A 16,593-nucleotide genomic window follows, 5' to 3' on the forward strand; every position below is an offset into this window, starting at 1 on the left:
TTGTTATTTTGTATGCTTTTATTATTTTCATCGTCCTGACACACAAGTAAGACTCAGTGGTACAAATAAATAACCCATCTAAGAAGGAAAACTGTTTTATTAAGAAATCTGTACGGTGTGACAATGGTACAGACTTCCATGTTACATGATGGGTGTAATTTAAATGAGTTAATAAAGATGTCTTTGGGGGATTTCTGTTCTTCTGTGATAAATTTCCTGGAACCTGGAGACAGTTAGAGCTGAGAAACATATTGTGGGACCTTGTTTGGGTGCTTGAACCACTGCCAGCCACACTGTTCCCATTCCTTGGAAGAATGAAAGATCTCAGTAACCAGGGGGAGAAATCCAGGGTTGCCTTTGGGTAGTTCATTGTATTGGTAGGAAACCCAAGGGACATGTGTTTACCTCTGATGCTGTAACTTGATCAAACACAATAAGGATGGACTGGCTGTGCAGTGTCCAAGAGTTTTCTTTCTTCGATTCCTTCCAGAAACCTTGGGAAACACAGCTAGGGGAAAGACTTCCCTTCTTTATCTCAACCATATGAAAGCCCTCTCCCCTCCCTGCAAGGGCCAGAGTGACTGCCTTAGCAACTGCTGTAGTGCAGACCCAAAAAGCTGTGCAGTTTGCAGAAAGTGGTTGCAATTCCTTGTGATGAAAGCAAACTGCACTGGCTGCATTCACCCACAGGGCTGTGGTGAGCATTTTGTAGATGAAGGGGCAAGTAGGTGTCTGTGAAATTCTCCTGTATTTCAGAAATCTGGGTCAACTTTTTAGAAACGGCTTTGGCTGCCTAGCATGAGGCAGCTTATGAAAGTCACTTGATTTTCAGAGAGCAAGTGCTGAGCACTTCCCCAAAAAATTGTATTCTTTGGTAAGGTGTCCCACTTTGGATATTTGGACTCACGAGTCATTTTCAAAAATAGAGGCCTTAACAGCTATTTGGTGGCTTTTTGAGGATAATTAGTTCAGTGCATGATAGCTTTTTACAGCTTTATTATCTCAGGCAGCTTTTCCTCCAGCAGTGTGTTTCTGCTCTTGTGTGACATGCACCACTGAAAGCCTGCTGTAATGCTTGCTGGCCAAATGAAAATACTACCATCTTATGAAGTTGTTCTTGCACCTGCAGCTCAGTGAAATACAAGCAACTGAAGGCATGTTAGAGACAAACCAAGTGTCATAATGGGAGGTGTCTAGCAATTCCCAAAATGATTTCAGGTCATAAGAAGTAAAATACTGACCTGCTGATTCTTTGACTTTTCGGTATACAACAATTTTTTTACTTGGCAGGAAAGCAGATACCCAGCAAGATCCTTTTCCTGTGTTTTAACATTCTCATCAAGGAGTGAAAAATGTTTCATTCTATAAGAAGAAATTCTCATGGAAATGAAAAAGACAAATAAAGCTTGGAGACCATGATGCCTTTTGGAAACCACATAGTGAGTAGAGGAGTTAAAACTGTTTCTGCTAGTAGCTGATAATAACACCTTTGTGCTTATTTCTCAGGTAGCAGATTTCTGTTACTGTTCCAGAGCAATCTCCCACTCCCAAATCCGTAAGGATTTCTCTGTTCACCCAGAAAAGCTCCATTTGGATGGTGTGCAGTCCTTACCACCACAGCAATAAGAGAAGCAGCCGTCCCCCAAGTTTCCCGACTATTCCTCATTCACCAGTGCTTGCTTGCAACCTGCTTTACAAATCCAGCCATTAGGTGGAGCGTTTCTACTGCCAGCAGCACAGGGATGTCATCTGTGGGATCTCGAGGCTAGGAGAGATGCTTTACTGTGCTGAATTATCCCTTTGTGTTGAGATCTGCTGGCTGCACATAGAAATGAAACAAGCTAAAATGGGGGGGGGAAACAACGTTGCATTTTAGTATGAGGCCTTTTCTATTACCAGCTCCATTGACATCCAAAGAAAGCACAAAGGGCAAAACCTGAGATGAGTCGTACAACTTAAGGTCTTGGTCTATGCTTTTAGTCATGCACAACTTGTTAAAGGTTGTCTAAGACACAACTCTAGAGGATGCTTATAAGCTACTAAGTTATTTGACAGTCCAGAGCTGGCTTCAGTCAGAAATACAAGAGAATGAGTGGGGCTGCTGGAGACAACAGACACATGTTGAAGTGTGGGAAGGGGACTGTGCTACTACCACAGTTGTGAGCACGATTTTTTGGGTTTGTGCTTGGCTACTCAAAACACCCCAAACCAATCCTTTTGTGAATCCCAGACTATTAAGCCCACCTGAGAGGTGTCCTGCCAATGTGGAGTGCTAGGGGAGCTTTTTACTATGGCCTAATTAGGGAGGACAATCTGAAAGCTTTTACTGATGGCTGCTACTGAAAGCCTGCCTGGCTTCTCTGCTGGCCCCAACCTTCTACCCCATCACTTACCACTGATCCCCCACCTCAGACCTGCTTCTTCAGCTGCCTCAGGTCCAGCTTGGAGTTAAGATTTCCCTTAAAAACCTCCTTTATTCAGGCATTCAAAAACTCCTGGAAAGCTACGCTTTGAAGAATCCAATGCAATGGGCTACACCCTGGAAAGTGACATTGTCATTCATTTTGCCCAGTCCCCTGAAAAAAATCTCTCATCCTGAGAGGCTAATTCTGTAAGAATCTGAAGTTTCAAACCATGTCACTACAGAGGGGTAATGCTGAAAAACATTTTCTGCCTGGGGATTGTTTTTTCTTTATTTTCACTGTGCATTGCCTGGTTTTGATTTTCTGTCCGTACGTGTAGCTAAGCCACGGCTTCAAGGAAGCATTACTAAAACTAACAAAAAAATTCCTGCTACATTTAGTGAGGGCTAAGGACCTAATTCCTTCAGTGACCTTGAGAGATGCTAGTCTTGAGAAATGCATTTTAGTAAAGCAGAGGGCTGTAGTATGGGGGAAAAGCTGAACTCTACCGAATTACAGCCATTGTGCAAAACTACGAGAGCCAAGAGATGTGCAGACAGAAGCATCAAACATACCTGTTTCCTGCTCAGATAAAGTGGAATAGTAGCCTGGGAGGGCGCTGTCCACTTACCCTCCTTTGACAAGGTGGGAGATGTGCTTAAAGGAGAGCAAAGGCACAGGGCCACTCCTCCCTAGGCAAAGGAGGCTGAGAAGGACTCCTGGGCACTGGGAATGAAGCTTTATTTTCTGTTGCATATCCTTCCAAGGATATCCCCAGGGTTACAGCCTGGCCGTTTGCTCACCTTCTGACACAGCTGGCTTAGATCTGTATACTCTTCCTTGAACTCCTGTTCTTCCTGAAATACCTGAGATTTCTTTGCTTATCACCAGTGCTAAATTTCCTGCCAGCACAGCTTGGAGTGGCATGTTTTGGGCTGTTGACTGCAAGACACACCAGTCTTGTACTGATCTTCTAGCCATTGCTACTGGAATTCATATGGCCTCACGCTCTCCTTTCCTGGAGGATTAATTGTGTCAGCTCCTGAAAAAAACCCTCAGTGATTGGTTTAAGTGAGGCATTACCCTCATTTAGTGCAAATCTCTGTCATGTTTTAAATGCACTTCAAGGAGGAACAGACTTGGATGGATGATTTATGTTTTACCAGCAGAGATTAAGGCATGTAGCAACCTAAAATTTAACCCCCACAAGATGACTCTGCCTGTCTTTTCCTGAACAGAGGGTGCTTGGCCTCCTGGTGCTGTTTCTCTGTTGAGAAAAACAGACATTACACGTATAAATTGGAAGAGCTGAGGGCCTGCTGGTATGCACTGACTACCTCTCCTGCATGGTACCTAATTAATATCTGGCAGACAGGACAAGCTCTTTAATTTGTGACAAGTTAGTGATCTTTCCAGATGTGAATAAGTGGCAAAAAAACCCCAACCCTTTAAATTTCTTTTAAAACATTAAAACAAGAATAGCTATAATAGCTTCTCCCCTGCTGGCAGGAGAATCCAGCTAATACAGAATTTACTATTCAGGTCTGGTGCAAATGCTTTGTGTTGTAAGCACTTTTCTCAAGTGGGAATTGAAATCATGGACAATAACAAGTAAATTACAGTTTAAGTTTAGTACAAAGTGGCCTTCATAGCTGCAGGCTCCTCAAAGCTTGGTGGGTGAGACACACCCCTGGGCAGAAGGGCAGTCTTGTCCCACCAAAAAATGGTATTTACCCTCTGTTTTGAGGACTGGTTTAAAATACAGGTGATTTCCATTTTGTGAGAGTCCTTTCATTTCGACGTCTTGTGAGGGAAAAGAAATCAAGGCCTAAGCCTCTTCAGCAGTCAGAGGACACCATCTTCGTGTCCCATCTACCTCCCAGCAGTATCCCTGGCCAGGCCAGCGCAGTTGTCAGGTATGTGACTCGTGTGTATTGTGCTGGCAAAGGGGTTGGATCTCAGCCTGCTGCCAGCCTGCTCTTGTCCTCATTCCCTTGCTGGCAGAGGGTTGGGGCGCTCTGCCAACCTGAGATGGAGCAACAGCCAGCCCCAGCTGTCCAGAGCACTGTCCTGGAGAGTGTCTTAACAATTAAAGGGATGACACTGCCATGGGGGAAGAGGACCTCACTTGAGTAAACTTTCTTTCTGGATCTGTGGCTTTCTGAAAGTGGGTCCTTAGGATACACCTTTAGGGTTCCTCCCCAGAAAATGTTGTCCTGAACGTGTGGTTACAACACTAAGCTAAACTGGCGTATTGGAGAGTGGTGCCCTACGATTTTTCTGTCTATCACAGTTTTGCTACAACACCCAAGGCAGCCACCCTGCCCTCACTTCTCCAAAACTAGATTAATCATGTGCAAATTTTGTGCAGAAGCCATTTTTACTGTAAACACAAAAAATGATATCACATTGTTAGGATTCAGTGACACTGGCTGCTTCATACTGCTGTTTCACATTGTGCTATAAAACAAACACTTCCTAAGACTTTTAATGAGAGCTGTGGCACCTGCCTCATGTATGTGCACTCCAGGATTTGAAGTGGAACAGATGTCCCAGGAAAAGCTGAATTGCCCTGGCAAGGTGTTGGATCTCTCTGGCTTACATTGTCCTCAGGAGGGGTCCTCAGGGCCTTTCACTGTGGGGCTTTTCCAAGCTCTTACACTTGTTGCGTGTTCATCTGCAGTAATTAAGAACCCCTTGAAAAGCTGTGTCTTGAAAGCAATAATGCATACAGTGTATGGCCAAAGTGCAAATAGCTTCAGAGGAGGTTAAATCACTATTTTTTCAATATTAATATTAATGAGGCTGAACATTTGCATTAACAGTAAATCCTCTTGTAGCATCAATGTGCCTTGACGATTTCTCTGCAGATAAATGAAGCATTTCCCTCATTCCCTCACTACTTTTACTAACGGTGTCACTCAGTGCAGCAATAGATCAACAGTTTCCATTAATCTGTGAAAAGGCAGAGCTTAGAACAAGTGCTTTTTGACATAATTAAAGCTTACGCTGCCTACCACCATTCCTGGAAGAAGTACTAGCAGAATTTCATTAGAATAAGTAAATACAAATAGAGTTCACCCTGAACAATCGTCTTTGTTACAAACAAAACCCATTAGCTAGCAAGGAGAGTCTGGAGCAAGGCTGAATTCATGCTGATCTCAAAGCCCTTCTCATATTTAATTTATAAACTGATTATTTATTCACTGATTAGTTAATTCACTTGCAGTGATTAATTTAGTTCATGTCTTCAGGCAAATGTTTCAGAAAGGAAAAAAGCCCAGCTCAGATAGATGCACATCAATGTCCCTGTGATTAAAACATGGTCATGTAATGCCCTGGAGAGTGAAGGAAAAAAGAAAGACTTAGAGAATTTGTGGCACGATTGGTTGTAAGTTCTTGCCTAAGGTGTAGCCGTATTATTTAGCTGTGATGTTTAAATGTGTCAGTTATTCTAATGATCAGTGGTTTGAAAGATGTCTCTAAGGGTCCTTCACTGTAGCTTTCCGCTGTGTATTTTGGGAATGACGCTGCTTTAGAGCAGTCCTCCAGTTCTGCTTTTCTGCCACTTGTTTTGCCAGCTGCCTGCCAGCTCCCCTCCCTTTCAGCAACATCTTTCTCATGTTTCACCAAATTCTTTGATGAGACCGCTTGGTACTTCTTTAATCCAGGCTGTTTTCTCCTATCTTCCATAGGATTTTCTTCATATTTTGATGCATCAAGAACTGGGGATGATTTGGGGGACTTCTCTGTATTAGAAGAACTGGATGCTTTTGGAACAGTACTGCTTTTACATTTTATGCCATCACTTTGCAGTGGAGTTTGATAGCTGTCTACAGGGTCTTCCTTCCCTGAGCCATCATTGCCATGCTTCTCTGTTTGTGCTGAAGAGCGCAGCTGGTACTTCTCTTTTCTCTCAGGTCCACTCTTCTTTTCTGGACTACCAGTTTTATATGTTGCTTTTTCATCAGCTGGTGGTGTTGATTGCTTCTTTTTGGCCATCATGTTCTTCTGTTTAGGCTTCACGAGTGAATTTGAAGGTTGCAACTGGTACATCCCAGAACCTAGATCTTTGTTTTTATCTTCTACAGTCTTTGCATCAGGCTTTGTTAAACTTCCAGGAACACTCTGTTGTTTTTCTCCTCCTGGAACATTTTTCTCAGGCTTTGCTGCTTTACTCAAAGGATGTGACTTTGAGTTTGACTGATGGTTCCCAGAATGGTGGTGTTTATCAGTCTCTTTTACAGACTTTGTTTCAGGTGACCTGATGTCCTCCTCTGCTGGTGTCTTTTGTTTCCTCTCTCCTGAAGAGTTTATTTCTTGAGGCTTAAGCACTTTCTTTAAAGAACGTGAATGGGGCTTCTCAGAGATATGTTTATTCTTTTTTTCATCTGGCTTCATTTCAGGCTTTACAAAGTCACCTGAACACGTCTGCTTCTGTGTCTCTAGAGGGGAAGATTTCTTGTCTTGCTTCACCAATGGGTTCAGTGATGGTATTTGACTTTTAGGATCACACAGAGTATTCCCCTCTCCTTCACGACTCTTTCTGTGCTGCACTGGATCTTTTTTCCAATTAGGAAGCATATTCTCCTCATCAGAAGTCTTATTGTCCTGCCTTGTAATGTTTTTTGTTGGTGATAAATAATTTTTGAAGTTTGACTTGATGTTTCTTTGCTCTGTCCTGCTATTTTCAAGTTTCATTGGTTTATCTGATGAGGACAGGTGGTGTTCCCTATTATTGCCGCAGATGTTTTCATCTACTGACAGATCATGTTCGTCTTTCACAAAATCTTTTGAAGGTGTTAGACACTTCAAACTCAGATCAGTACTTTCCACTCCTTTAATGTTGGTATCATGCTCTGATGAAGGTAACTGGGATGTTTGAAGTCTACGAGCATTCTTCTCGTTTGAAGAGTTATCATGATCCATCATACCACTTGGTGTGGATACTTTTGCCTCCTCAGATTTATGCAAGACATTTCTCTCTTCTTTCTCCTCTGTCTCCATCTTATCATTCTCATGTTTCATGTCATCACCTGATGACAGGAGCATACCCTTTTTATGTTTGGAGGCTTCACTACTACCTTTTCCACGCTTCTTTTGGTCCAGGACCGATTCAGTTGATGAAGGAAATGGGTTCTCTTTCAGCATATCACTTCCTTGCTTCATGGCATCACCTGAAGTTGGTGTTTGGTTCTTCTCCAAGGGTAATAGAGGCTTTCTTGCTAGCATGGTTTTATTTTCTTGTTTGCCTGGCTTCTTGGTTGAAAGTGAAAGACAATTCTCAAAGTTCTGACATGTATTTGTCTCTTCAGCTGCAGAGTTTTCATTTTCTGTTGTGTCATTTGGGGACAGAATTTGATTCTTGAAATCACGTTCAGTTTTCTTCTCCACCATAGTATTGTTTCCAGAGTCTGTCAAATCTTCTGAAGAGGGTAGTGGGTGATTCTCACAGCCGTGGCTGGCATGCTCCTCTTCCACACCACCAGTTCCCTGTCTCACCAGATCAACAGGTAGAAGAGATGGGGGATTTCCAAGAGTGTGATGGATTCTCTGCCCTGCAATCCCACTCACTTGTGTTGGTAAAGGATTAGATAAGTGTGACTGCCATGCCTCAGAGTCAGGCCAGGACATCTCATCTGCAGTGCCCTCTTCATGCTTAATGAAAGATTTGGATTGATTATGACAGGTCTCCAGGTCAGTCAAGGTACTCCTGTCTAGGACTTGATTGTTTGCATGGGTCAAAATTTCATTTGATGAAGATAATTTGCCCTTCCCCAAATCTTCTTCTGCAGTGTAGAAGCTGTGCTTCATAAGGTCACCTGTCAAAGGGTTTTGTGTCTTTTCCAAAGAAGAAGAGACGTTCTCTTCTTCTGCAGCACCTGGCTTCTGCTCCTGGCTCTCATTTGAGGAGAGTGTGTGTTTGCTCTGATTTATATCTGGATTCGGTGTGTCAGCATGGTAATTACCAAAGTTAGTCTCTAGGCTGGGCATTTGAGGAGGCTCTGGCTGCTTGGTTTTGGATTCATTTTGCATCCAGCTGTCGGGTGTTTTATTCTCCTCTTCCTTTTCATCTGGGACATCACTATAATTTTTGCTAGAAGTAGAGGATATTTTGTCTTCAGTGTGATGTTTTGCTCCTTCTTTGGCTTCCTCAGAGAATCTGCCTCTTAAACCTGGTGCCTCTTTTTGGACTATGGGTGGTCTTTTGGCAGAAGCTGGTGTTAGGAGAGTTATCTGTCTGTCCTGCATTGGAGGCTCGATTTCACAAGATGTTTGAATTCCTGGAGAGTGAAATGGCAGAATGCTTTCCAATGCTTTCAGCTCTGGAGAACATTTTTGGCCTGTAAAGAAAGGATTCTTTTCTGGCTGCATGAGCTCTGTATCATCTTCCTCTGAACTGTGCACGTACATAGTTATTTCAGGGATCTCGCCTGCGTTAGCATCCTGAGGACTTTTTTCGTGGGATCCACCAGCTGTGCTAGAGTAAGGTGAGCTAGAAGATGGACTGGCTTCCTTAACATGTTGCACAGCATTGGTAGCCCCTAATACTGACGATGTATCAGGCCCGGCCAGCATGCTATTCCTGTCACAGTCTAGACTATGTTCAGACAAGGGAGGAAGGCAGTCTGCAACAGCTTGTGTTTTACAGGAAGTAGAAGAGGTATCTAGGTCAGGGTTAAGGTCAGGTCCTTGCTTTGTGGAATCTATTTTAGCCTCAGCACTATCCTTTGCATCAAACATGGCCTTGGGTTCCACCAGGAACTCTTCTTTCTTCACCCTGTCCTGTGCTGCACTGGCTGGTGTTGTGTTCTCACCAAGCTCCCTGTTGGACCCCAGGTCTTCCTTCAGTGGTGTGTCCTGACCGAAAGGCTGTTTCACGGCACTATTTTTCGACCAGCTCCAAGGATGGTTAATTTTGGTAGCGATGCTGAGTCTGGGCACTGGGACTGTGGAGCAGACCAAGTACTGGGACTCTGGGCTGTTTATCCCTGTTGCTGTCATTGCTGTCGTGCGCAGCACTCTGACCTCTGGCTTTCGAATAGTTTTTCTGCTTGGGAAGTTTTTTGTCTTTTTCTCACCTTTGGGCAGAAGAGACGCTCTCACCTCTGTGGCTGAGCAGAGAGCACTTTGTTCAAACTGCTCCTTCAGTTTGGACAGGACTGAACTCCTGTTGACTATTTTTGGCAAACCGCTGTTTGGCCCTTTCTTTTTCCAGCCGGGAGAGTTCTCCTTGGCTTCTTTTTCTTCAGCAGCTAAAAATTTCTTCAGGATGTTCTTCACTGTGTTTTTCCCAGTCATGCTGCTCCACCTGGCCCTCTCGCTGGTCCTTGTGTTGGTGTCCTCCTCCCCCGCTTTTCCGTCTCCTTTCCTGTCTCTGCTCCTATCCAGCTTGTTTCCAGCCCTGCTCATCCACAGCTTCTCTTTAATGACGAGTTTGCCAACTTCTCTTCTTTTCTTGGTGTATGGCTCACGATTGTTGTTTAGAAACCTGGCCCGCAGGAGCTGAAATCTGGTTGGATGCTGGCCCCTGCTTTTATCTGGACGTGGCTGGTTATAACTCACCTTGTTTTCTTTACCTTCTGCCCATTTTGTCCTCTTGCTGCTGAGCTGTGGATCGCCGGCTGCGAGCTCGGTGACGTACAGCAGCAGGCTGCTGAGAACTGCAAAGGCCCCTTGCTCTGTAGCCATCCTATTGAGCTTCTTCTTCAGCACCAAAGGGTCTACCAGCATCTTATCCTCTCCGCAAAAGCGTGTGCTTTTGGTGCTGTGCAAGAGAAAACACGCATGTTCTTTTCAAGTCACCAACATAGCTGCTACCTCCTTATTTTGCTTTCACGGCATGCTGCTGTGCATGAAATGGAAAGAAATACTTTTAATTTAGAACTTCTATAGGGAGTTGTTGTTAGTGGCCTGTTAAAAAGCAAGAAAAGTGCTTTACAAGCTTCATAAGGCATGGCGTGGCAGGAGCGTGCAGAGCTTCACATGGTCCCACATGGCACCGTTGACTTTCTTCTGTGTTTTGTGGCCAGTGAAAGCAACAAGCAATGCCAGCCAGGGTGACCCCATCTCCTCTGTGCCACTCCTCACTCATTTAGTATTACCATGTTCTAGTGCAAGGGCAACCTCAAAGGTGTTTTCCTCTCCTGCTAGGCAAAGTGTAGGCAAAGATAAAGGTGATGAGAATGCAGTTAGCATGAAAACAGTTCTGCCTCTGGGCTATAAAAACAGACTCAAAACCATTAAAGCAAGGCTGAGAAGCACAAATCTGTCACTGACAGTTTTTGCTGTTGGTACAGGTTAGAAGTCAGTAGTTACCTCTCCAGAATTAAAAAAATCCCACACGATTTATTTGATTTGCTTTTTGATAGCAGTAAAATGCCACATCAGGACTACGATCCTAGATCTGCTTTGTCAAATACATCATCACCACAACAACCCTGGCAATGTCCCTTGACTACAAGCCCCTTTAATCTAGAGCAAGAAAGCTGGTATGTTGGACTTACACTTGAGTTTGAAGAATTAGGCCCTCAGACAGCTGAGGATTTAGGCAATGCTTTAATTGGTGTGGATGAGCTACTAAATAAAATACTGAACTCAGCACAAAAGCTGCAGTGTGAAGTCAATAACAATAGATGGGGCTTGGAGGGGAAAAAACGCAAGAGGTGTCAGCTTTCTGACACCACCAAAAGCTGCAGGGTTACTTCACTGTGCAGTGAAATAGCTTCATGCACAGAATGCAGCCTGCATACCAGGAGGGGATTAATTTTTATGAGCAGAGTGGAACAAAAAAATTGTTAAAACTAAGCCCACATGTAGTAAATGAAGGAAGGCTGCAAAGAGGCTCATCCTTTAGGGAGTGTCAGCCTTGAAAGGCTGGGGAAGGCCCAGCTGTGCCCCAGCAGCTGGTACTACATGGACTCTGGAAGAAACTGGACCTGGCCCCCCACTGTGATATTATGGAGGCTGCTTGCAAAGTCGGGGGGTTAGTCCTTGTCCAGTCGGGTAGTGACATTTGGATTCTAGTTGGCTGCATTTCAAGTGCACATATTAAAAATTACACCCCTTAGCAGTGGGATGAAGTTGCCACCTTGAATGGAAGAAAGTCTATTTATACTGCCTTTGTAGATATTTTTAAAGGCCAATAAAAGAAAAAAGTGTGACAACTGGCTCATGTCTAGTGTGACAAACAATACTTTATAGGTTTTGATTGGGAATAACCGTATTTCAGCATAGCACAGGTGCATGCTCCCACACGGTAACATCTGCCTTTTTCCTTTCTGAATTGACCATAGTCAAGGAAGCAAGAGTCCCGTGTCATGCCGAGATCCCCTTTCATCACAACTACAGGAATTTTCAGAATAAAGAATGAAACCAGAGTTCAGGGTGTGATTTAGGCTAAAAATATCCTGGTTCACTCCCCCTCCTATAGCCAGCCTGCTGATATTTTAACTGAGACCTGGCTGTGGCAGAATATCACCCCTCTCCTACCTACAAAGTGCCTGGCATATTCAGAAACACACATAGGGCCAACAACCAGCATAATTCAGGGTTGTCTCTGATCTCTAAGAACAACAGTAGAACCTGATGCCCCTCTTACATCTCCCTTCCAGACTACTTTGGATACAATAAATGGCCAGAGTAAAATATGGACCAGTCCTGCTTTTAGTAAGGTCAGCACAGCCAAACTACTATTCATTGTGAAGGGAAGAAGATTAGACCTTCTTTACTAGGAGTATTCAAGGTAATTAATCACTTACGAGCTATCAAATCCAAACAGCTTCATTAAAATATATTACTAGTGAGCTCTGTTGAAGTTTTGCTTTTATTCTTTTGGTAAAATATGTTAGAATGCTCTTGCAGGATACCTTCTGAAATGTAGCATTTGTGGGAATACTGCATTGTCCTAAGTACCAAGACATGTTGCATGGGTTGAGTGCTGATCCATATTCACCAACAAGCAGCAGCAGATGAGCAAACAGCTATGGCACCTTTTTAGGGCATCTGCAGTTCTTCCAAGATGACTGCACCTGCAAACCAGTATCATGACTCTGTAAATCCAAAATGCATTCTGTGCAAGGGCTGGGGTGCAATGACACGGAATTCTGAGCCCACCACAGAAAATGTGGGTAGTGGTGAGACTGTGTTGTCCCAGTGTTTGTAAAACACCATGCTTCTACCTAGGGGAAGGAGGGCAAAGGTGGAGGGTTCCTCAGGTTTGGGAGCACGACGACCATTTTCAACCGGCCAAGACATCATCCCTAGTGTTTCTTCACTACCTTTTCCAAAGTTGTATCCTGCTGCTCTTAAACTACATGACTTATCAGTGAAATACAGTCTCCTCTATATCAACTACAGGTAGCCAACTCTATTTCCATCTATGACCAGGAGGAACTGGTCAGGTACCCCCCAGGTACAAGGGGACTCCACACCAGCAGAAGTCACTTCCTAGTGGTGTGAGTTACTGCAGATGGCAAGGCAGATAGTTGGGCTCCTCCCTGATGCTGTGAAACGGTCGAGGGCAGGCTTCAGCCTCCTCCCCCTAAGATGCTGATTTTCACAGATTATGATGTAGTTGATGCTGCCTCAACGTGCTGCTCGTTTCTGCTGCGTGGTTTTCAGTGTCTGGAGGACAGACCACTTGGACCTCCAGAGGAAGCAAGGCCACTTTCAAAAATTTCCTGTCTTCTGGGCCCCCGAATAATTCAGATAGGTAAGACAGTCAGCTGAGTTACTTATTTATAGCTTCTTTGGTGACACTTATCATGGCAGCATCAGAGTGGCAACAGCCTGATATGCTAACGGGCAGCAGTGCAACCCTACCCCTCTGGTTGGCCTGTCCCTTGGAAACCTCTGCAGCCAACACCTGGTGTCACTGAGCGGAGGAGACCCGACGTGCTGCAGCGGGGCGAGCGGAGCCATCGCTCTCCCTCAGCCCTGCCCTCACCCTCCTGCCCCATCCCACTCCTGCCTTCCCACTCTGCTGGGGCTCCAGAGGCTGCTGAGCAGTGGGGGGGTTGTGGCATCCCATGGCGTTTGCTAAAAGCATACGGCGGCGGGGCGTGTCTGCTTTACTGTGTCTGCTGTGGAGAAGAGAAAGCCCTGTTACTTGACTTTGAATTACGTATTTAATATCTGACCACCATTTTGCACATCCCAGAAGCCCAAAGGCCTGGTCCAGGAAGAGTACTCAGGATAGAGCACGGGCATGAGGAGGCAGCACTACGGAAACATCATCAAAAGACAGGCCCCAAAAAAATGGAAATCACTTCCCAACTTGCAGAAGCTGCCAGAAACAGACGGATGGCTCTGACTTGCTGTTGGTTAGCTATAGGGAAATGGTCAGGAGCTGGAGAGCTAGAGGTGCTGCAGCCCAGAGGCCTCCTTGTCCCTGGGCATCTCATCACTACCCAGCTCTGTGTGGTGCCCCGTTCCATGTGCTGCCAGAGCCCAGGGAAGCAGCTCTGCCTGCTGGGACCAATGCGCCAGACTGTGCAGAGTTTTCAGGGAAATGATGGCCAGTGTGCTGCTCACCTCAGCTGCTGCAGAAGTGGTGCTTTATTGCTTCAGTCTTTGGGAATGGTCCTTCTAACTTATTATCATATTTGTCTCTGAAACACTTTTGGGCCTCCCCGGCTTGGATAGAAGGTAAAGTGGGAACAATTAAGAGCGCTCTTCATGCCTTTTTTGATTATTTTTTTTTTTCTAAAGGAAGAGGAAAAGACAAAGTACTAGAGAAAATCCTACCTTAATTATGTTCTTTTCTCTTCTCTATTGCTGAATTTATTACAGGTATGCTAGATGCATGCTAAACTAGAAGGAATGTTTTTAGAAAATCCTGGCATTCTCTTAAATCAAAAGCTACTGACACAAATGCTCCTTTTGGTTTAACACGTCTCCAAAGCTAACAAGAAAGGACTTTGAGAAGCTGCAAAGAGAAAACATGCTAAAACAGTGTTTGAAGTAGCTCATAGGTCAGAAAACCTTTTCATATGCATATTTTCATGCAGGCTGCTATTCATAATGACAGGGATCACCTGCTCCTCTTTCTGCCACATAGCATCCCAGTGATGATTCCAGCAGTTGCTTACATGGAAAAAGGAGTAGGAAAGTACTTATGTATTTTTAGCTGTCTTTAAAAATGCAGTTCAGCAGCTGGAGAAATACAGGAGAAACCAACACCACAAAGGCAATCACTCATGGTAGAGATCAGAAAGTGCTGCATAGATCTCAGTTTCTGAATTTCTGAGGTAAAATAGTAAGTTAAACACTAGGAACAAATTTTGCACTCACTTCTTCTGTGTCATTTCATTGAGGATTCCAGATTTGTGCAGGTACATCAGAACCTCCTTCACCGAGGCCAACTATTTACTTTGTCTGCTGTTTGCAACCTTTAACTGAATCATAGTTTGTTGGTTTTCTTGAAAAATTATAATAAAAATTTTAAAAAAAATAAAAAGAAAAGAGGAAAAGACAAAGAAAAAGAAGAAAAAAAAAGAAAAAGAGGAAAAGGAAAAGGTAAAAGAAGTTGTAGAAATGAGATGGGGGATGAAGAGAGACAAGGCAAGGCAAGGAAAGGAAAACAGGGAAAGGGAAAAAGAGAGAAAAAAAGTAAAAGGAAAAGAAGAAAAAGAAAAAAGGTAAAACAGTTGTGTTTTCTTCCTGGGATTTTTGTGATGGTCAGACTTGTGAAATGTATCACAGCCTGACACTGACCTATTACAATTGCTTGAAAACCTCAACCAAAAATTCTGATACTGATACAGCAATGTACAATCTGCTCAATATAAAAATAAATAATGATGCTTAGAAAACAGTGTAAGATTAATTTATTTACAAACATTGAAGCCAGTTATGGTTAAAAAACCCTTTTGTTCTGAAGACTGATAAAAGTGTAATTCAGAAATATCAGGCACACTGATGCTTTGATGCTCCTTGCAGGTATTTTTAGTGTTGGCTTTTCCTTTTCTGAAAGCTTCTAATGTAACAATACCTTGCACCACAGTGCTGATGCGGGGATCAGTGGCTCATTAAAAACTAATCCATGAGACATTAGGTTTACATGTGTCACAGACACATTAGATTTGAGAACACAGAGAAACAGCAGTGGTGAAAGGATTGTCAAATATACAGAGAACATCCCCATAAGTGGTTACTACCATTAGTTTTGCAGGAAAGCATTAGTTCTGAAAATTAATTTTGTATCTGTAATTACTGGTCTTGGCTTTTTAGGAAGTGGTATTATAGCGAGTTAGACTGAAATAATTCAAAAGAGGTTTTTAAAATCTTTTTGTCATTTGAGATTATCTCACTATATACTCAAAAATCTCACTGTATGCTCAAAGAAACCCTACATCTGTAAAAAAACCCACAAAGGCCATAAATATCTAATCAGTCTTGAATAATTCAGCTATCTTTGCTTGCACACAATCTAAATACAGCCTTTCAGACTAACTCTCAGCTATTTCCTTCGCTATGAACATCTGTCAGTTATCTACAGGGTTCGAGATAGTCTTTATAGAAAAATGGCAGAAACTGCTTTACTTTTCCTCCATGGATAGTCGGTACAGATTCTCGCCCAAGTACTCGAGCCTCTCCCTCTGTTCCAGGTCCTGGTACAAGCCTTTGGGAACCTTGCTTAGGCCGTAAACCAAGCCGTACAGGCAGCCGGCGATAGACCCTGTAGCCGCGCTTTCTCCTGCGGGTTTAAGCACAGTTGCAATCACCTCTTAGAGTCACCTTCCTGTCCACAACCAAAAAAACCTGCTGCACAGAGGAGCAAATATTACACTGCCATGGTGGAGGCATGTTGGGTCAGTCACTTGCACCAGCCTGTGTCCTATGTCTGGCCATGCCAGGTGAGGATGCTGAGAAGGGTGCGATGCCAAGGCAAGCGCATGGCAACGCCACTGTGGCGTGCGCTCCTGGGCTGGGAGCTCATCTGGTTTGGGGAAAATCCACTCCAAAACAAAAGCCCTTACAAGCAGCAAGTTATTGCTAGGAAAAAAGGAGGGAAGAGTAGTTGCAAGAGTCTCTGCCATACAGCAAATGTCCTGGATTGGGGTGCGTACCTTCCTTCCAAACAGCACAGCATGGCATTGCACGTGCTTTGAAACGTCTAGTCACAGTGAGTAGCTCTACAGCAAGGGCCTGTGAGCTCTCTTGGTTTAACTATGTGCAGTTAAAAGCG

General features: G+C 43.9%; 2 protein-coding genes across 3 annotated transcripts in view; both read right to left on the reverse strand.

The window, feature by feature from the left end:
* Positions 1-12,358, reverse strand: LOC127386532 (uncharacterized). The gene is made up of 2 exons (XM_051623714.1): positions 12,272-12,358; positions 1-10,170 (listed from the first exon to the last, which is right to left on the reverse strand). The coding sequence occupies exons 1-2, from the start codon at positions 12,286-12,288 to the stop codon at positions 5,826-5,828; spliced, it is 4,362 nt and encodes a 1,453-aa protein (XP_051479674.1). The 5' UTR covers positions 12,289-12,358; the 3' UTR covers positions 1-5,825.
* The window catches only part of ADPRHL1 (ADP-ribosylhydrolase like 1), a 27,166-nt gene continuing 22,882 nt past the window's right edge, over positions 12,310-16,593 (reverse strand). The window contains exons 7-8 of one of the 2 annotated variants that reach the window (XM_051623786.1): positions 15,948-16,101; positions 12,310-12,433 (exon numbers count right to left, since the gene is read on the reverse strand). In XM_051623786.1, the coding sequence (XP_051479746.1) occupies positions 12,310-12,433; positions 15,948-16,101 (278 nt within the window). Of the gene's footprint in view, positions 12,434-15,604; positions 16,102-16,593 lie in introns of those variants that run through there. The other variant, XM_051623796.1, reaches the window with a different exon arrangement.

Source organism: Apus apus, chromosome 1, assembly GCF_020740795.1.
Source record: "Apus apus isolate bApuApu2 chromosome 1, bApuApu2.pri.cur, whole genome shotgun sequence".
In the NCBI taxonomy this organism is placed as follows: domain Eukaryota; kingdom Metazoa; phylum Chordata; class Aves; order Apodiformes; family Apodidae; genus Apus; species Apus apus.